The sequence below is a fragment of the Hippoglossus hippoglossus genome, chromosome 19, assembly GCF_009819705.1.
Source record: "Hippoglossus hippoglossus isolate fHipHip1 chromosome 19, fHipHip1.pri, whole genome shotgun sequence".
Taxonomy (NCBI): domain Eukaryota; kingdom Metazoa; phylum Chordata; class Actinopteri; order Pleuronectiformes; family Pleuronectidae; genus Hippoglossus; species Hippoglossus hippoglossus.
The window spans coordinates 18,230,294-18,251,888 of record NC_047169.1 but is presented as its reverse complement, the minus strand read 5'-3'; the positions used below and the strand labels follow the sequence as shown (position 1 = coordinate 18,251,888).

Sequence of the window (21,595 nt, the reverse complement as noted above, 5' to 3'; positions counted from 1 at the left end):
CTGCAGGACAAGTTAAAAAGTATAATGAAATGGAATCTTTTTTTTTTTTTTCATCAAGATTTAAGGCAAAGTTGGCTCCTTTTTTTATTATGGCACTCGTAACTTGCTCATATTAAATATGACCATAAAGTGGACAAAAGTAGTCAAATTTGCTTTAATTTTCTCAGACATTCTACAGTACAATCTACTGACAGTGGGGTCAGAGGTTAAACTGAAACACTGGAGATGCATGTTGTTTGCCATGATAGTCATGACCAGTAAACAGCCGAGATTTACAGGCCACTCACTTTCTACATCCTACAGTTCAGTCCAGAGTTAGACAGCAGGGGCTGTGTTTATGTAAATAATAATAATAACATGATGTGCGGGGTATGTGCACATTGGGGGGGGGGGGGGTTGCGTTATTGTTTTTTTGATTTTTAGATTTTTTACTTTGTCTCTGTATTTCATAGAACATCACCACCGACTCCCGTCCCTGGACAGAGTACAGCACACCTAGCATCTATAGCCATGCTCCACGATGTGGGATACCAGGCGGACCCTCCACAAACCATCTCAGTGCGCACACAGACTGATCCTCCATAGAAGGTGTCAGTCGGCACACAGCTGTCCTGGGGAACTCTTAAGGTGAAGCATGTGAGAAGCAACAGTATCATGCATATGCATTTTATGTGTATTTGCATTTGAGATACAGTAATTACAAATATTCTAAAGCACTGAAAGACTCATCTGTGTGCTGGAGCAAATGCAATGCATTTGACGTTGCCATGAAAACGACACACTATGTGAAGCTTTTGAGCTTGATAAAACTTTACTCTTTTTATTCATAAGTATCAGTTATCTCTGTCTTGTGTTGGCACAGACACGAATTCCAGCGTGCCATACGTCCCTGCTTTCTTCTACATCTACAAAGAAATTAAGACAGAGCACCAAGACATGCCTCTTGACTTGATTTTTAACTTCGGTGACTCTGTCACAGAAGAGTCTGAAGTGTCGTAAGTTTCACATTTTGGCCTTATGACACAGAATTATCAACATACTTTGGAAAAAAAAATATTTTGATCTTCAGCCTATTCAGGTGTGTTACAGTTTATGGTTGTTTTATTGCTTGCACCACATAGAAACATTATTCTGACTATTACTAAGATTTGTATCATATTGTCTATGCACCACCAGAGCAATGAAGTTGGTGGTAGCTACCATATGGAGAAGGAGGGGCTGAAGCGATGCCTGGATCTTCTGGAGTCAAGTGGTTTGGCAGTGGAGTACATTGTCACTGACCGTCATGCACAGATCCAGAAGTTTCTGAGGGGGAACGCGGTATCACACAGTTCTATGAGGTGTGGCAGTTTGAGAAAGGTAAATATTCATCCCTTTATGCTTCATAACATGCAGTGTTACACATTGACTCATGCATATTAAACATTCTTTTTTTGTGTGTACTTCCTATCAGGTTTGTCCACTAAACAAGGACTGTGAGGTATTGAAGAAGTGGTTGCTAGGCATACAGAACCACATCTACTGGACTGCAATATCTTCAACTTCAGGGCCGGAGAAAGTGGCCAAGTGGACTTCACTGGTCAACCACATTCCAAACATCCATGAGCCTGAAGACCCCCTCTTCTCCAAATGTGCACATCCTGACAGAGTATCAAGGGATCAAAAGAAATGGTTCAAACCAGGTAAACAAACTTTCAGTAAAAAGTTTAACCTTTTTTCCTTTCACAGCATCAAAGATAATATATATATAAATATATATTATTATATAATATAAAATCTTTTTGTTATGTTACTCAAGGTTCAGTATCACTGAACAGAGTGGAGAAGACCCTGAACAATAAGAGGGTCCTCAAGGATGTGGAGAAGCTGAGCCACCATCATCAGACATACTGGAGGCGTTCCACAACCTGATTCTGCACTTCACTCCCAAAAATGTGTTTTTCCCATTCATGGGAATTTTGTGCAGGTATACTTTATAATGTATTTTATACTATCATATAAATTATTTACTAGATAATGTACCATCTTATAAAAAAGTTACTGAAAAGCGGGGGTAATAACTCTAATGACATAATTGATTTGTGTGTCTTTTGGTTTGCAATTCCAATATTGTAGGTTGTACCTTGCGGTCATGCATTATAATGAAAATGCAAAGCGCAGGCAAGCGATAGCCTCCCCAGGACAAACAGTCTTAGTCTTTGTGTTCCCAAAGCCTGTTAAAACAGACCCCACGTACAGTAAGTTTCAAACACTTTTTTACTACATTTTTTTATCGACTGGATTTGGATATAACATAAACAAAGCAAAATAAAGAAGATGGAGCATAATTTAAAGAAATATACAAAGGTAGATTCTCAAAAATGTTTCACAGATTATGTTGGGGACTTGATGAAGCTGGTGTTTGAGGAGGTGTTCGAGGACACTGCCATTTGTGGAGGAGCTTGAAAAAATCCCCATCCCTGAGCATCTGACATCCCAGTACGACCGACCCTCAGCGGAGGAAGTGGTCGCTTGACACCAGACTTGCTTCAGTCAAGTGGCGGCACGAAGCCAATATAATGGCCAACCAGACCAGGAAACACTCCTGGTGAATCCGGAGAACCACACACAATGGGATGACTATCCTGTTGTGACATCCACTAGCACCAGCTGCCAAAGCAAGATGTCAAAATCCCCTTTGGGAATAGAATCAGACATTATTAGAGTTCTAAATAAGAAGTTGCACTTTTGAATATTTATTTATTATTTAGTATTTGTTTAAAAAAATTAATTTTTTGGGGAGAAAAATGTATGTCTCTCATTTCTTCATGAGTTTTACTCATTCTGTGGTATGATGAAAACATTACTGTATCTGTGAAGATTCTTATTCATCCAGGTCGTGGTATCTTCAGAAAAGTGTATGTAGCCAACTGGACTTGAAGACGTTTTGTACGTCTCATCCAAATGGCGTATTCAGTCTGAGATCTAACTGTGTCCAGTTGCCTACATACTGTACACCTGTACAACTTCTGACGATACCATGGCAGTTTTTATGTTCTGCAGTTGGATCTCATGACAGAAATCAACAATTAATAAACATACTCCTCTTCTGCTCTAAGCCTCAAAGGTCCGTAGTCTGCTCTGTAGATATTGTGGATGTTCTGCAGGGTGCAGGGGTTGAGGCTGTTGGGCTCTAAGCCTGGGTGGTTCATCATGGAGTTGATTGGGACTGGAACCAGGTTCATTTGTTGGATAACCTAATAATGAAAATTATACTTTCTAATAATAAATAAATGGTAAATGGTTTGTATTTATATAGCGCTTTTCTAGTCTTTATGGCCACTCAAAGCAGTTTTACATTCACACAGTGCATCTATTAGCAGCACTTTTTTGTTCTATGAGGGGCAATTCAGGGTTCAGCATCTTGCCCAAGGACACTTCGGCATGCAGATGGGGAAGACTGGGGATCAAACTGCCGACCTTCAGTTTGGTGAGGACGACCGCTCTACCCCTCAGCCACAGCCGCCAATAGTGTAATGTAATAAAACAAATAATGACTGAAGTGGCAACATCACTTCATATGACAAATATTGATCTAAGAAGCAACATGTTTCACATTAAAACAAGTCTTAATCATTTTTTTTATGAACACGACACATTAACTCAACCTGCTCAAATCGCAGTTCCAATAATTAAAAAAACAATCTGAATAAATTAGTATTTCCCTACAAAAGCAAGGTTAGTGTGATTCAATAAAATAAGTGCTTTACTATGTTGCATATGATGTTAGGTGTGTACTAATGTTGTTGCAAGGTAGTTAGAAACAAAATTATGTAACTTTTTGAAGTAGTGTTAGATAGCGATACCTTTCACATTTCTCTGCAGCAGATGTTTTCCACCTTGCTACTGTGCCGCACTTTCCACATGTGCAGCTACACACAGTAACATACAGTCCAGTCAGCCGGCAGGACAATGTTACTTACCACTCTGAAACATCCCGCTCCAGTCCTGGTTGTACATTCTCTGGACTAATGGCTTCTTCCCTCCACTTAGTCAGAGTCGGACTCCACGGTCAAATTGGAAAGGCTCGAAATGGGCAAATTATGGGCAATGGGCGTGACACCTACATGTGACCAAATCACATGAGACTAGGTCAGCAGGCCAATCAGAGCAGACTTAGCTTTCTAGCAGCCTGTAAACCTTTTCAAGTAGTTCCAGATAAAATGTATGAATCCCAAATACGAGTATAATAGGTCTCCTTTAATTAATGCACCAATTGCACTGCCGAGCTGACCTGTTTCTTCTCGTCCGACTCTTCATTGTACAGTCAACCTCTGTTAAAGGTTCAGTGTGTAGAATATAGCCACATCTAGTGGTGAAGTTGCATATTGCAGCTGAATACCCCTCACCTCATCCTCCCCTTTCAAACATGAAAGAGAACCTGTGGTAGCCTTCAGTTATCATAACAACTCAAAGGGTGTTTAGTTTGTCCAGTTTGGGCTACTGTAAAAAACATGGTGGCCTCTGTAGAGAGGACCCGCTCCTGATGTAAATATTAAGTATTTAAATTTAAAGGTAAATGTACAATTTAGATGAAACACACAAGTGAAAACATCACTGGGATTATTTTATAATCAATTTCTCCCAATAGATCCCTTTAACATAAATCGTACACACTGAACCTTTAACTCACACATGACAAATTCAATTCTAACACTTGGGACATCCATTGTGGTTCTAGATCAAATACACTGACAGGACAAAGAAAACACCAGAAATCCCAAGTCTCTGTTTATTATTGGCCACACACACATTACTGTCCATGCCACAGATCACTGTCCATCATCAGCTGTAGATTATGTCTGTCGTCTTTCCTAAGCTTTTCAAGAGTGATGTTATTTTGACTTGAAAGTAATTCTTCAAACATAGACCTTGTAGAATAAATGAATCAGCTGAGTATTTTTAACAGATTTACAACAATTCATACAGAATGAGCACAAGGAAGCCACAGATCACAGCACGAAGGGCACAATCTCCGCTCTGTTCTCTTCTCAATGTAACACAACTTTATGGTCGGATAGTAACAACACATCCACCTTATTCCATACGCTGAGTTTTTTCAAATTGAATGTACACTGCTCAAATACTGGGAGAATCATAGTGCTTTGCAGTTACACCAAACATATCACCAGACTTTCACCAGTTCAATGACCTTTCAACTCCACATTATGTTACTTCATGGTGAAAGCTATAATACCTGTAAGGAGATGGCACACACAGCACAGTAGATGATAATGTTAGTTATTTTATGTTTAGATCTTCATTTTTGTAATTCTTAAGATTTTTGTTAAGAAACGTGTCCAAAAATGAGAATAATTGAGATTTTTGAAAGTGAAAAGTTTGGATTTTTAGGTATATGACCTTTATTTCAATGGCATTTCATTGCTCTAATTTCAAAATATAATTGGTTATTTTCTTAGATGTGCACATTACACTGTTATAGGTGGAGGAGATGTTATGACAGCGGGGGGGGGGGGGGGGGGGGGGGACCATGTTGAGTTTTCAGTACAGTGATGATACTGTGTCATATCAACAGAAACTCCTTCGTGGATAGAGCGCAGCCTCATTCCAGACCACATTACAGCTATGATGCACAGGTTTCACAAAATACCACTAGAGGGTGACAGAGGGCTGCACATGGGTTCATACATTCAAACATACACAGGAGGGAGGGTAGGACTGTTCATGCTGGAGGGGCTGAGGTCTGATCACTCGTCAAATCGCCCATCCAGGATGCTCTCGAATGAGAAGGGGAAAAACTTGTAGCCCTGGCCACAGTAGAACTTGTTCTGGAACTCCACCCTGAGAGGAAAAGACAAACAGAAGGGCAGTGGTGGTCAGAAGTGTGATTTGAAAAGTATGGCAAAATATACCAACAATGAAAACCAGTCTTAATGATTGAATATTGTTTTTAGCCAGGAGAAGTAAAGAGTATTATTCTCAAGCTGAAACACACTGAATGCATGTGAAGTTCGGACGGAGAGCATAATTTGTTTTGTCCTGTTTGGGGCTCTTCGACCACACCCACCATAGTTTCTCACACAAGGTTGGCCACCAAACACAGGCCAGGAAAAGAACATGGCTGAATAAGCTCCGAGTGCCTGTCAGATAATGTGCATGCCAGAGTGTGTATCCTCTTTGCTTTGTCATCATGATGGTATGCCTACAAATACTTCACAATAAGAGTCCTGCTTAGAAATGAGGGGTTTCTGTCCACTGAGAAGCTAAATGGCTTTCAATTGTAAACGGTTCACAGAGTTTTATGTTTGTAATAAAAGTGCAAAATAGAACAAATGGGAGCACATCAAAAGAGTTTAAAGTTACAGCACATTTTAAAGGAGACCTATAATGCTCACTTCCAGATCCCTATATTTTTATTTTGAGACTACACTAGTGAAGCTTTGTATTCTTCACAGTTCCAAAAAGTCCTTTATCCCAAACCCCCTGTTATGCAGCCGCTCAGCTGAGCCTCTGACTTAACCAGGGAATGTTAGCTCGGGCCTCCTTTAAGATGCCTCCTTAAGAGCCAACTTCCCTCTGATTGGCTAAACATCCTGAAGCCTGTTGAGGGTTAGACTGACTGCGCTGCCACTTCAAAAGTTGAGCTTGAGCTGAGCTTTTCTCAACTTCCACTCTACTTAGCAACAGCAAGGCCAAGCAACTGGACCACAACAAATTTCAGCAGCACATGACACCAGCCCATTCAAAGTGAATGAGCAGCACAAGCTCTTCGCTTGGTGTGTGTAGGGTCCGCAGTAGCATAGCTGCATAACTGCAGCTACTGCTACCTTTAACAGTCTGACATCACACACACCTCTCACACCAAGCGAGCATGTAGGGTTAGAATTTGTCTCTTTTGTATGTCTCACTCTCATTCCATGCATTACTGTCTCCCCCCTCTCTGTGATGACACACTCCAAGTGCAGTCAGTTGGTGCAGGTGCAAACACCTTTTCCATTGGACATGAATGAAGCGCCATCTAAATGACTTGTTTGAAAGAGCTGATTGTAATGAAGAACAAAATGTCAGAGGGATGAAAGGCGACATTGGACTTCAGCTGCTCATGTTTACCTTTGTGGTGAACAATATTAGCGTGCTAACATTGGCAACATAATTAGCGGTTAACACAAAGTAAAACTGAGGCGGTTGGAACGTAGTTGTACGGGTATTTGTATCTAAACCAGTGAACAGGACAAAGTGACATTTTGAAAATAACCATGACAAAATTCATGGGGCTGTAATGACTTTAGGGCAGGGCACATTCCATGAAAGTAAGATAAAGTAAAATCCTCCCACACGTCACATCCATTTCTCCTCACACACATGTTCTCTTCCAGTCTATTTGAAAAGGCTTATATTGTATGAAAAATAAAGATGACAAGGATACAATGTTTAATTACCACACTGCGGTTGTGTGCCTTCGCCAACAGTGCAGTTTCTGTGTATATATTTCTACACTTTTTTTCCAGATTCATATAAAGGTCACTGTAACCTTTACCTTTGACAACTAAAACATAATCACTTCATCTGAGTCCAAGTGACATCTGATCAAAAGTTGAAGAAATTCCCTCCCTAATATGTCACATTCACAGTAACACGAGGTCACTGTGATCCTGACCTTTGACCTCTAGGCACCAAGGGAAAGTTTGTCCCAAATTTGAAGACATTCCCTCAAGCTGTGTACATACATACGAATGGACGGACGAACAACCCGAAAACACAATGCATGCAGCCACTGGCTGTCACCTGCGTGAAGGCATAAAAAGTACATTATGGTGACTGTCTGATATATGATTTCAATAAAATCAGCCTTGCAGGTCACTGGATAGGCTAGATTGGGCTGGCTGTAATTCTAACTTAAGTTTAAGTGTCAACATAAAAACCTGCTGGTACAGGATGTACCACAGAGTACTGGCTCATCACAGAAAACATATTGTTTCAGCCTCTGAGCCTGAGATTATTATGAACCTATTTTTCAGTCCGTTCTACTTATGTGCCGTCAATAAATGGTTTATAAGGATTTATGGATCGTAACTGATGCAGGGATGGGGAACATGGAGGCAGCTTGATCCAGCCTATGACACAGTTCATGTTTATAAAAAAAGCGACTTAGAAATACAAAAAAATTCTAATTCTTTAACCAATTCTGAGAAATAAGATAAGATGAATGACATAAATAAAAAACTAAATTGTAACTAAAACACATTCAGTGTGGTCCATTCTTTTACATGTCATCTCTGACAAAGACAAATGACAAATGTTTTGAGATAAAAGAAAGTAAACGTTTCTGGTCTGGTAAAACCTCAGGTAACCTTGAATGTGGGCCTACATTTCTGTCTGGAACAGCTTAGCAGACAAAGGTGGGAGGAATCAAAGCCTTTTAGAATTCCTGAGCTGTCTTCACCTTCACTTCTTGTTTAACATGTCACAGACATTTGCACATGAAGAGATGACAGAGGTGGTTTGTGGAAATGAACTGTGAGAGTCAGTGGACCTCTGCCAATGAAGCTGGACTCTGATGTGCTGCCTCCTCATTACGTTCAGAGAAGTCATGCTCATGTCATACTGATAATTAACTTCTCAACTAACAGAGTGAGTGTGACAGAGTAAATCAAGTTCTGTTCCTTTCTGCTACAAACACTAGAAAAAGAGAAACACAAGACCCTGAAAAAGACTCAATGCACATCAAAAACTGCCTCTAGATAAAAAACATTCACAGCACAAAAGAGAGTAATTCAAAGTTTTTAAATCAGGGGTTAGTGGTGACTAGAGAAAAATCAGGCAGAACATTCACATCTGACAACATCTTTGAGACAAGGGTTAACCTGAGATGCAGCAACAGCTCAGAATTGCTCCAGACATTTGAAAATATTTTATTATTAAATTCATTGTAGTTGCTTAATTTAAAAATAACTTATATACTCTGCTTAATGTTAAATTTAATAGTCAGTCTTTTAAAAAACTTTACTTTTGACCTGTAATGGCTGCAAAATAAATGAGCAGGTTTATTAACTTTTTACCATAGTCTGTTTTACTAACTAAATACACAATTACTTTCTTTTTTATGACAGTATCAACTGTTTAAATGGGAGATTTAAATGGGAACATTTTGTATTAAAGTTAGTTAAACGTGCGTCTGTTGAAAACATTGCAGGACAAACTTCAAGGCTTTTCTACCACTGAATTTCTCTTCATTTTGTGATAAAAATGACAGCACTGCTTATTTTGTGTCAATACATATTGGGTTGCATGTTTTCAGAACAGTCCTTGAAATTCTCAAATCCTGACAACGCCTGACATCTTCATTTAAGAGGGTTTCGGTTCCTGCTGGCTCCTGGGCTCAGCAGAGAGGGGAGTGCTCAGGAATGTCTCCTGGCCATGGCAAATATTTGGCCTGCGAGAGCTGTGCGAGAGGACAACACTTAAAAAGAGGAGAGAAATGAGAGAACCTCTCATCTACCTCTGCACACAGCTGTGGAGGTGGAAAGAAACACTTGTTCCTAACACACACACTAAGCTGGACCCACTCTGGTGTGCGTTTGTGTTGATAACTCATCAGCATGGGTGTGTGAAGAGTGGACTGCAGAGCAGAGGCTCCGGCTTAACTGCTGTTTACTTGTAACATCTCCATTCACTCCCCTCTGTGAAAAATACTCCACTACTCTTTTTAACCTTGGCGGAGACCTGCTGAGCTGACACGCTGCTGCTTTATTAACAAAGTGCCTCACGATCACACAGTTACACACACACACCAGAGCCTGAGAGCGTTTTTGTGATGCTGAAGCATTGAGCTCTCGCATTCAGATGGATAGTTAATGTATTGCATAAAAAGAGTTGTGTGTAAAAAGCCTCAGCTGTATCTGCTGATCACATGTTACTCATTTGTTGGGACTTTTCAGTGGTGGATTCATTCTCAAGTGAGTATTTGGGACAAAAGAACAGAGTGTGTGTGTGTGTTCATGGTGAATGGACAACGTTTGTTTAGCCAGGGACGGAAACACTGATCTTCCGGTTTGTGTTCAATTCAGATTTCTTCACGAGACCACTTCTGAGCGTCAGTAAGTCTATGAGAGGGTCACGAGTGGCCTTTCATCCAAACCCATTTCTAAACACTGACAGACATTTGAAATTGAGCCACAAATTAAATATGACCACCCCTCTGGAATTTTCCTGCCGGTCTTGTCACTTAGCTCGTTACTTATCAGGCAACATAAGCATCAGTATCATATCTGTGAGGTAATACTGTCTGATAATGTTTCAGATTATGTCAGAATTCAACATGCAGCCAAACAGTTCCTATTTTGGTTTGCGTGACCACAACCTTTTGTGAAACTTTGTAGAAACTAGGATTTTCTTTAAATAAAATATGTAAACTAAAATATGCGCTTCATGTGTAACCCTTGAATCAAAACAGGATTTTGTTCAGGTTATCCAGCAAAGATAGATTCTTGATAGAAAGATATTTCAAAGATATTTAGACAATCCCACAGATGTTTGATATCATATCATTATAAAAGGTATTTTGCAATGAGATATCTTGTTGCCTCCACTTGTCTGATCTCTTTAAAGTCACTGCAGCTGCTTCCAAGCAGACAAAGTTATGTTTGGCCTGGAGTCAAGCTTTTGCCTTTCCATCTTACTTTGTGTTAATGAAGACTGCTTGTGGTCAGCTGATTACACCTGCTTCCATAACAGTCTGGTTTGCATGAAAACCTCTGTCCCGTAGGACCGCCTGTCTGGAACAGACAGTATGGTCCATGTGTGAGGCAGCTACTGCAGGTAGGACTATGTAAAGGAACACAGAGGTGGTTGGCCACAACTAGCCTGCCAGCCATAACATCTGATCATTTGGGCTTTTTCTTGTTTTTTTATTTTTCAATATCGGACAGACACAAACAGTTGGGTGCTACAGATGCTGATCTCCATCATGTTAGCAACAATTTAGCCTACAAAGTAAAAGCGCGAGAATGTTAAATTTTGGCTGCATGAATTTTGAGCTGAAGTATTCATAATTTAATCTGAAAAGTTGTGAACTTGCGTATGTGTGTGTTGTGTTTGCTTAACAAACATATGAAATAGCCGACAAGCAATTTGTGGTAAGAAGAAATAACACGAGTTGAGTAAAATATTCAAACTTATGTATATGACAGTTGGTTTGGTCTCTAATGAGGAAAGAACTAATGACCACATTTAAAGATCTGACTCACGTTAGTGACAAAAAACTTTTTTTTACATTCTATCTACACACCACTATAGGTAAGTGTGAAAATATAAATAAAATACTCTTTCACTTTTGAAAAACACGCTCTCTCTCCTTCACAGTATGTTTCTGCTTTACTTTCTTTAAGCCATTTATACACATCTATCTGACAGAGAAGCCCACTGTGTATATGAAACACTCCCTGTGTGCTCATGAATCACTGGATTTATATCATTATGTGCTCTGTGCTGAAAGGGATGTTTTCCTCCTGGAATACTGAACATTTATCATCCCTTTCACTATACAGTGCCTCCTGCTCATAGTTCTCTGTAGAACGTAATCTGTGTGAACATTTCAAAATACTATTACTGAGAATCCCATCTGTTAAAATGTATTAATATGATTCATGATTACAGCTGCTATCTTCTAATAAGCTCCTGCTACCTGTTAATACATATATTTGTAATGCTGCATAGTTGTATCTCAGGGGTAATCGCCCTGTGTCAGGGTTATCCATGATTTCTTTACACTGGATCTCCTGTGATCTATACAGTGTAGCTTCCCTGTGTGCCATAGCAGTTTACACTGGGGCAGGCCGGCTCAGCAGGGTGGAGGTGGTGCTAGGAGGCGATGGAGCTGGGTGTGTGTGAGGTTATCTTGAGAGCTGTTGCGATCACAGTTTGGTAAACCACTCTGGGTCAGGAATGTTTCATGTTGCATTCCTCATGTACATGCAAAACTGAAGAGCTACAGCTCTGGCAGGGATACCTGGTTCGAGAGGTAAAAGACAACTCACTGTGTGTATGTTTTCAATCAATGTGGAATTCAATGTGCAGGCATATAGAGAGTCTACTGGATATAATGCTCTCTCAACGGGAAGAGTGTACGCATGAGTGGTTTTGCTCACCTTGCACATTCACACATATAATACCAATTTGGTAGCATGCATGTCGGCTGTGTGAGTGTGGGTGCTGTATGTGTGTGTGTGTGTGTGTGAATGTGTGACTAACCAGTGCAGACGCAGGGCGTGCAGGAAGGCTGACAGCCCCTCCATGACAAGCAGGATGGCGACAGTGAGAGTGGCAAAGGCCGAGAAGATGATTGACAGACCAAAGAACCCGCCCCCGCTCCGGGACGACAGACCCAGGTGCATGACCATGGACCAGAGCACCTCCGACAGCTCTGCACACACACAAAGATAACAACATGACATAAATGGACTGGACTTAAATAGGATTGTTATATAGTCCAATGTCACTGAGCTGATTTACTGCTATACCTATCTAATGCAGACAAATAGGGTTTTTAACTACAACCTCTTAAGACATAATGTACTTACGTGCATGAGCCAGGCTGAGGGCCCAGAGGCGCAGGTAGGAGGCCGTGTTGGAGATGCATCCCAGACAGTATTCTATGGTATGGATAGCCTGGATGACTGCAACATCTCCAAAATCAAACTGAGGATAACCAAGATGATTAGCACAAACACCATGGGTACAGTCACAGTAAGTCTGACTGTAAGTCTTCTTATGTAGAATATTAAGAGGTTAAAAACAAATAAATGGTATATAATAGACCACAAATATAGTTATGAGGAGATATAGGTATATGCAGGTGGGGGGAATTTAACCTCCACAGTCTATCTTTCTACTAATTCTACAAATGTCAGTCAGTCGGTTTGTCTGTCTGTCTGTACATCTGTCTGTGTGTATGTACGTCTGTCTGTCTGTATGTAGGTCTGTCTGTGTTTATGTACGTATGTCTGTATGTATGTAGGTCTGTCTGTGTTTATGTACGTCTGTATGTACGTCGTTCTGTCTGTATGTACGTCTGTCTGTAAGTGGAATGCATATCTCACAAACAGTTCTTCTTACCAGCTTCACACTTGGCATGTGTATTGTAAATTGCCAGAGAAAGTGACGTGCCAAGTTTGGTGCAATTTGGACATGAAACATGTTCAATATTAATAACAATATTCAATATTCAGTCTGTGGACCAAGTTAGCTTTTTCCTCAGATAGACTAGCAGCGACCGGCAACTGACAGCCTGCGATCGATAATATCTGTCACGCCAGATGATTTAGATGGTTGGATTAAATCAAATTCAGTTTCATTTTATGAAAAACACTGACTTTAAAATCCTCATTGCAGATAAACCAGGTAGGATGAACACAAAGTTGTCTAAACTCACTCTGTTCACAAAAAGCTCTGCACACAATGTCCAGCACAAAAACAACAAGAAGTGGCAGTACATTGTAGAACTGTTTGAGGAGGGCTAACTCATGACAAGGAATAAGTAGCTCCAATAACACAGGCAACAGCCCATTAAAAACAGGCAGGTTTACAAGAGACTCTGTCCACATGTGGGTATAGGAGAGGCAACAAATAGTAATATTTATAACACTGCCCAAACATTACAATGTCATAAATGATTTATTTATTCAGTGCTTATAAATGCTGAAAAGAGAGACCTACAGTAATTTTTTTTAACATGTAGTGGCATGCTGGTTCTAATGGGACATTCTTAGAAAAGGAATGATTTGAGTATCTTCTTAAGACTCGCTATTCTCATAGAAGAAAACAATGCACAGCTGTTAATGGACCTATTACACTTTTTGTAAAAACATATTTAATCAGAAACACATCACCCACTACCCTTACATGCACATAAGAAGAATCTGAGAAATCAGGTTAAACTACACATGCACTGTAGTAACCCGATTACTGCAAATGCATGTGTACATGCTGTGAACCAAGCACATGTCCATCCATCCATACATACATACATACATGCACACATACATGTCTCCAAACTTTATGAATACATGTTTCAGTTTAGATGTTTGTTAAGGTTCTCACATTCCATCTGATGTTTCTGCTAGTTCAGTATGTTCATTGTCTATGTTTCAAGATGTTTCAGTATAAATGAAGCAGCATGTGTTTTAAACATATTGAACGCAATAGTAAACATCCCAAAATAAAACTAAAAAGTACAATTCTGCGTATGTTTACGTTTAAAACTAAGGCTCCACCTTCTACTTGACATTGAGAAATGGTTATCAACCAGCTGTACTATCAGAATGTGGCCAATAATAACAATGAGCAGTGGAAATGACTTAAAATGGAAATCATGACATCATCTCAAAGGTCTAAAGACTGTGTAAACCAAAATCAGTCATTTGTCTCCTAACATGCTATACATGTCAGTAAGTGATTACAGAAAACGTGTGAAAGGAATGGGAACTATGTTGTCCTCAATTATGAAGTTTGACCGTTTTACAGCAATTCCTTGGTTCCTGGTTTTTAAGAGAGTCTGAGCAGTTGATCGCACAACATCATCATATATTTGATTGGTTGACATGATGAAATGCGGCCCTCATTAGCATAGCCCGCCCCCCAAACTATATAAGAGCTAGAGCACTGCAGCATCAATAGTTCCCTCTCGCCGTGGTTCTGCTGCGTGAAGCGCCTGCACCGAAGCACACATGCAGGTGATGAGTTCAAGTACGACGAAAGGAAACTTTGAACAGACGACGCTGCAATTAAACACAACACTGACGATTCTTTTTAAAGATATCAGTGTAATTAATTCAAAATATGTCCAAAAACAGTTCAACAGCCCGCATTGCTTTAGTAAATGGACAAACTGTGTACACCGGGAGACTTTAGCTTGGTTGTACTCTGTGTAATGTTTTGGTTTTTCAACAGCACCTAAAGGCAGCACTCGGCCCAGGAGCCGCGGAAGCCACGCCCGGTTAGGGAGAACTGTGTGCGATTTTTTTAAGCAATCAAATTTGTTTGGGTGGTTGATAACACATTGCTCTGTGTTGTGACAAACTCAGAAAATATATTTTGAATTGCTTCATACGGTCTTTAAGAGTGCCTGCTTTGACCTTTGACCCTTGGCTGAGCCTCCCAGCAGAAAACAAAGAGCAAAGATGTCAGGCTTGTTTGAGTTTGTTTCTTCTTTTCCCTGAACAGGATCACAGTGCAGCGACTTGTTTGTGTATTGTAAAGCCAACAGAGTTCCTCCGTTCTCTCCATCCTGGAGCAAGACGAGCCTTTCCTGTACGAAGTGGGCTGAGAGTGGAGGAAACATGGGAGTCTATTGCTCTACGTTGCCCCTGTTGGGTTTGGCTTGGCCCGGGTCTGGTTTCCTCTTTCCATGCTTCTCTTTTGTCCTTGGACTCATGAAACAGAGTTCAAGGAAGCAGTGCTCATTGTTCCCATTCAAAGGCGATCTGAGTCAAGTGGCGTATGAAAACAACGCATGCATGCTGTAATGGCAAAATAGAGGGAAGCACTGCTTAGGAATGTTGTCACTAAATATTTCAACTGAGTAGAGTCACGTGATTTCATAGCATATAGTTGTAATGTACAAGAACGCAGGGTGGTTCCCTAGGTCTATTGCAAGCCCTGTAAACCGCCAGCCCTATGTTGCCCCCCACATTTAACAGTCCTAAGCTTGCAGGCTTTATTTCTTGATACCTTTATTTCTTGATACCAAGAAATAAAGCCTGCAAGCGCCTCATACTCTGAAATACTGCACTATGGCTGCATGGCCCAGTGGATAGAAACAACATTTTGTTACTGGGCTTTTCTGTCTCCTTAGTGGTCTTCTCTAACTTCCTGTCATTCAGCGTGTTGCGAACGTGTTCCTGAACTGGACTCCCTCGCCAGTCATTGTTCATAATCACCCTGCAGTCATCAGCTCTGTCCCATCACACAGTAAAACCTCTTGTCCTGCAGCTCATTAACTCCTCATTAACTTGAGGATACACGAGCTGCTCCTGGCAGACCCTGCGTGATCGTGTAAGTGGCGGTGCCCAGTGACAGAGCTTTCTTCTTTACACACAACATTACACAAACAGTTTGTGACTCTGACAGATGAGTTATTTCTGGACCACCGCCCCCCCCCCACCCCCAACAGTTTGGTGACACGATGTGCAGTCGCCTACGTCAGTTCCACATCTGGCTACTGGATTACTGCGGGAACAGAGATATCGCCTTTGTTCACCCGTTTTTTCTAACGACCTCCGCTTTTTTAAATTTTTTTTTAAACCAGATGGCTTCCATCCTTCCCAGGAACGCTCACACCTTTTATCAACAAACACTGAACTGTACTGCATTCCTCTGAGGCTTCTTGCTGATGGTCAGACAAGCCTCCTTCTTCAACCTTCACTTCATTTTTCTTGTTCAAATGACGACAGCTTAACCAGTGATGTTGCTTTGTTGATACCAAGTCCTATTGCCGAAGTGACTAAGCAAACATTGGGTTATTAACTACTGACCATGATTTACTGTCACTAAATTATGATCAAGTTTACTCCCTCCCTAAGCAACTTCCTCCAGCTTCAGAGTCAGAGAACGAACGAGCCTGTGGCCATTATAAATCATATTATTTCTTCTGGTCACCTGTTTGAAAATAAAATAATTTCAAAGTCATTTTGTTGAATGATTTTCACTTAAACAGTTCTCTGGAGATATTTGAAGCCTTGGCTTTGACTCAAAAAGGCTACTGGAGCAGACCTTTTGAGTGCAAGAGTCAGACTGGCTGCACCTACAGTATTATAACTTATTATAGTATTATTAATAACACATACTTTTAATTTAAAATAAGAGAATGTTCCTTCAGTGTAGAAAGCAGCATATGTGGTGCATCTACATAAAGGCAGTGACACCAGCTACCAAAACCGTTAACCTTTAACCTGTCATGCTTAGTTAATCAATAGCCACTTTCTATCTGAGCATTACATTTTACACCCCCATCAGTCTGGTTTCAGACCTACACATGACACTGTGGCTGATAGAGGAGAAATAACTCAGAATCCAAGATGTAGATACAAATATCCACAGTCTCGCCTCAGTATAAAAGGCAACAGGACCAGAATACACCAACACAAACCCACTGCCACCAGTGCAATACAACAATACAACACTTGAAAGTCACAACATTATTGTTCTATCTTAAGTTAGGGAAAGCTGTACAGTTAGTAAAAACATGGGCCTATTTGATTAACTTCCTTCAGCATGTGTCATGTGACTATCGTTGTCCAATCATAACCGAGTGATCAGGCCTGTGATTAAAGTAAGGCTTGTTAAACTAGCGCAAGATTGATGATAAGCCTGACAGTGCAACCCCCAACAACCCCGCCCCTTAAATCAGGGTGAGAACATTTGGTTATTTGGTTAAAATTGTATTATATAAAGAGCATACTCTATAGAACGTACTCTCGAACTAACCAAACAGGCACAGACAGAGATTCCTCCATTTATTATTAGGATGGCTAGTGTATTAACCCAGTCTTGTCTCTAACACGTCAAACTATGGTTGGTATGTGTCGGTGTCCAGTGGAACATGTAGTCTGCCATGTCTCTCTGCCAAATCTCATTATTACTAATAAGCACCTGATAGGAAAAATATTCCTGATTCTTTAATTTCACACCCGTTCATACTGTGACTTGCTCCTGACCTGACCTGAGGTGAATTGTTCGACAGCTCTCTACAAGTTACCCCATCAGTTAGTTTCTCACTGATGTCTTTGCTTGTAAAAAATATGATTTTTACAAGAATTATTCAAATGAACAGTTGTTTTCACAATTCACAAGTTCAATTCTCGTGTTTTGTTTCCACAAATTACAGTCAGGAAAAATCACAAACAGATCAAGACAGCATCCAGACATGCTGAGAAAATACCAAAATCAGGCTCTTACCGGCTCCTCCTCTGATTGCTTGAAAGTAAATGAAAGTCAAAGATTAGTGGCAAAATTCAGGCACTGCATCAGTCCAGATGTTTCCATCCTACTTCGGGATCATTGTTATGAAGTTTCTTTCCACTAGACTCTAAAGTTCTAACATTGTTCGAGATTGATCGAGATTGCGGGTCAGATTTGGACCATGTGGTTGGGTAAATAATAATAATAATAATAATAATATCAGATCTTTGAATATGGACAGGCTCAGATTTCCTTCCTTATACAATAATCTCATGCCATATGTACTGTATGCTTAAAGCGTTATTGGTCACTGTAGTCCAGGTAAATCAAGTGTGTACGATCTAAAGCTACAGCTTTTTCATATAATATAAGTCCTCACATATGAGCCACCACATATACATACAGAACATGCTGGTAGTCACATGTGGCCATGTAATTGAGCACACAGGACTGTCAGAGTGCATTATGAGGATGACCTTGGAAGTATGGATAAGTCTGAGTGCCAGAACTCATACACCCCACACCTTGAACTAGGTGCTCCTCTTAAACCAATGATTATAAGTTAAAAGGTCAGTGTATGTGCTTGATAATACACAATAATACAAACAAAAGTGATACAAGTTTGGGTTCTTTAAGATGAACCAATATGAATCACATGTATGTGGATGTTAACATTTTCTGTGGCCCAGCCTGATACTGTTACAGTTATTACTGCTCTGAACATTATGTAATATCAAATTCCATCACCCAGTTGATAAGTCATGGCTCCATGGCATATCATACAGTCTGAATAATGATAACAAATTACAGACTTTACAGTTATGCAATATGATAACCATAAAGACTCAGAGATCTATTATGCAGGTCAACTGCGAGACACCAAACCTCTGAGTCACAGAAGGAAATACTGGGAGGTGTTTTCAGAATTCAGAAATTCCACTTGTTGTTTATGTTACTGAAATGGAAAATCCATCTCTTATCAGCTCTGGTCCATACCAGCCTTGCCTTTCCCTCTTAGGCCCACATCTCTCCCCTCTCCCCTTCCTACCCAGGAAAGACTGTTCTCCCATATGAAGATACAACAGACAGCTGGTGAATGGGCGGGGACACACAATTTCAAATTGGTACATTTGTTTTTTACTTTTAAGCCTTTAACTGAGACTACAAGTTTGTTAGTTAGACCAAAAACAAGTGACTGTACTACAAAAAAATATACAATTTAGGTGTGTGAAAGATATATCCACTCTTTTACTGCAACAGGAAGTCTGATATAGTAAATCCAAGTAGTAAAAGCATATAGTTTGTATAATAATCCTCCAAAAAAATTTAAATCATACATAATAAAGGCCTGGAAAAGGGTTTAAATCTAAATTTGTTGATGTTTAAAGGACTCACCTCTTCTCCCTCCTCTGAGTGCTGGGAGAGGTGGTCGTGATCCATGATGCCAGCCTCATCCTCCGTGGGCCCGTTACCCACCCGGACACCTCCGAACTTCTGTGTGCCCTGTTGGGTGAGCCCGGTGCATGATGAGGACACGCCTGTTTGCTCTAAAGACTGCTCTAGATTCTCTGCAGGGGTTTCTTCCCTCTTCTGGGACTAGATACAAAAGCCACAAGAGCTGTGTCTAGCTTAAAGCAAGCCTTAGATAGAATTTTATTATCGTAATTTGCTTACATTTTTCTAGTCAAACAGGACACCCAGTACAGTGAGTGAAGGCTTTCATTCCAAAATGAAATATATCCAACAGCTATACGATAATAGGAAAGACGTATGAATGGTTCAAGTAACTACTGTTTCATTCAAATTGACTGTTCAGTTCATAAACAGTATAATCAGTAAAACAGTAACCTCTCCTGCCCTGAAGAACATATAGTTCTTCAGATGTGGATTTAGCTGCTTCATCGTGTATCATTCCAGCAAATAACGTTGACTAATGTTACAAGTTTTGGAAAAGAAAAACTTTTTATGGACTAAATGTATCTACAAACTACTGCAAAAGCTCACATTTCACAGAGTTATTAATTCCATTCAACAGCGAAATGTTCCTATGGATGTGACCATAATTCCTGTGAACAGGTACTTGTCTTCCTTCTGATGGGACTGCAGCACTTTGAAGTGTTACACAACAAGGAGCAGCCCCAGGGTGCTATATTTCACATTCCATGGTTAAATTCAAGCAACAGGTTTTTGTTGGATACATAGCATTTGGACAGAAACTTGCCAAGAATAAAGACTAAAATGGCCGATCACACACTGTAAGGGTGTCCTCAGTCTGTTCAGTTGCAAATTTCCTTTCGAAACATCTTTTTTTTCTAAGGCAGGCTTTAAGCAGTTGTCATGGCAACACAACCAACCACATTACACGATACGATATGCATTGAAATGAATGGCAGAATAGGGAAAAAGGGTTATATCAAAGGTTATAATTGTTACTCATCAAAGGTGGCATTAAGGTCATGGGGGGGGGGGGGGGGTCAGATCCACATACCAGGTGCTTTTTCCATAGGTGCTGACGCCGAAGCACCATTGTTTTCACAATCAGCATACAGGGTACACATGCAAGGGCAATCAGCACCAACAAAATCTGGATCCCCATCTACAGATTTAAACAGAGAGAGGTTAACAAGGTGTTGGTGATGTGCAGCAGTGATCAGAAGAATCCTAAACCAGGCCTGAGTCCCTCCTCCCTCTCACTGGTAGTACAGACACACCACGGAACTGTTATACTCTGCTTTCTTACAGTAAAGGTTCTTGTCACAGTTAATTGTAATGTGCTGATATGTAACACATGTAGCAGATGTCGCAGTTCCTGGCGATTTCCATCTACAACTTCATCTCACAAATGAGGAGGAAATGAATACTAGCTACAGCAGCGCCGATATATTGTTAGCAGGACTGAGCGGATGTGAACCTCTGGGATAAACCTCCCTATGGCTGACTTTCACATTCTGCTCTCCTTCCCAATGGCTTCTTCAAACAAAGAAAATAATATTCCCTTGATATTAGAGACACCTTAAAATTACAGTACAGAAACAAGTCTCTCCGTCTAACCAATCAAATCAAGAACAGGCAGCTCATTTCCCAAATAGGCACAGCAGGGAGTTTGTTAATCACAAGCCTAACAGGCAGAAGTGATGAGCATATCAACGACCTAAACAGTACCTAAAAAGTATCGTTGTGGATGAAAATGGCATTCAGGAAACAGGAACTAACGGCCCTATTTAACGTCACATGGATGAGACACAGGGCTAAGTGAGATGTAGTCCTGCTTGGAGATAGGGACGTTAACCAGTTTGCATTTTTGGGGCATTTCTTTTAGTTCCCAATAAGAGCTAAGAAGACCCTTTTCTGGCAAAACCAAATTTAAAAGTGCTTGCAATAAAGCATAATTTTCAGCATTGTCTGAGTATATTTGGCTTTTACAATACATAAGGATTTAAGGATGAGTGGTTGGTTTGGAAAAAAAATAAATATATAATGTTAGATATGAAGAGGTTAGGCTACTTGTAACCGTGTTTGAATCTACAGCATGATGAAAAAATGTATATAATTTTGCCATCACCACCCATACTGTCATCTGGTGAGCTTGATAGGTAGATTGGTAAAAACATAGCTGTGCAAGTTCCTTGATAACGTTTCC

At 40.3% G+C, this 21,595-nt stretch overlaps 1 protein-coding gene across 6 annotated transcripts in view; it reads right to left on the bottom strand.

Moving 5' to 3' along the window:
* Nucleotides 1-4,761: 4,761 nt before the first annotated feature.
* Nucleotides 4,762-21,595, bottom strand: part of LOC117752502 (V-type proton ATPase 116 kDa subunit a-like) — a 29,440-nt gene continuing 12,606 nt past the window's right edge. Inside the window, exons 17-23 of one of the 6 annotated variants that reach the window (XR_004612093.1) lie at nucleotides 20,444-20,551; nucleotides 19,351-19,551; nucleotides 17,953-17,970; nucleotides 12,579-12,696; nucleotides 12,250-12,421; nucleotides 5,651-5,841; nucleotides 5,503-5,572 (exon numbers count right to left, since the gene is read on the bottom strand). Coding sequence is in view for 5 of the 6 variants with exons in the window: in XM_034569847.1 (XP_034425738.1) it covers nucleotides 5,748-5,841; nucleotides 12,250-12,421; nucleotides 12,579-12,696; nucleotides 17,953-17,970; nucleotides 19,351-19,551; nucleotides 20,444-20,551 (711 nt within the window). In the remaining variant the exon portion in view is untranslated. Of the gene's footprint in view, nucleotides 5,842-12,249; nucleotides 12,422-12,578; nucleotides 12,697-17,952; nucleotides 17,971-19,350; nucleotides 19,552-20,443; nucleotides 20,552-21,595 lie in introns of all 6 variants that reach the window. The other 5 variants (XM_034569847.1, XM_034569851.1, XM_034569848.1 and 2 more) reach the window with 5 other exon arrangements.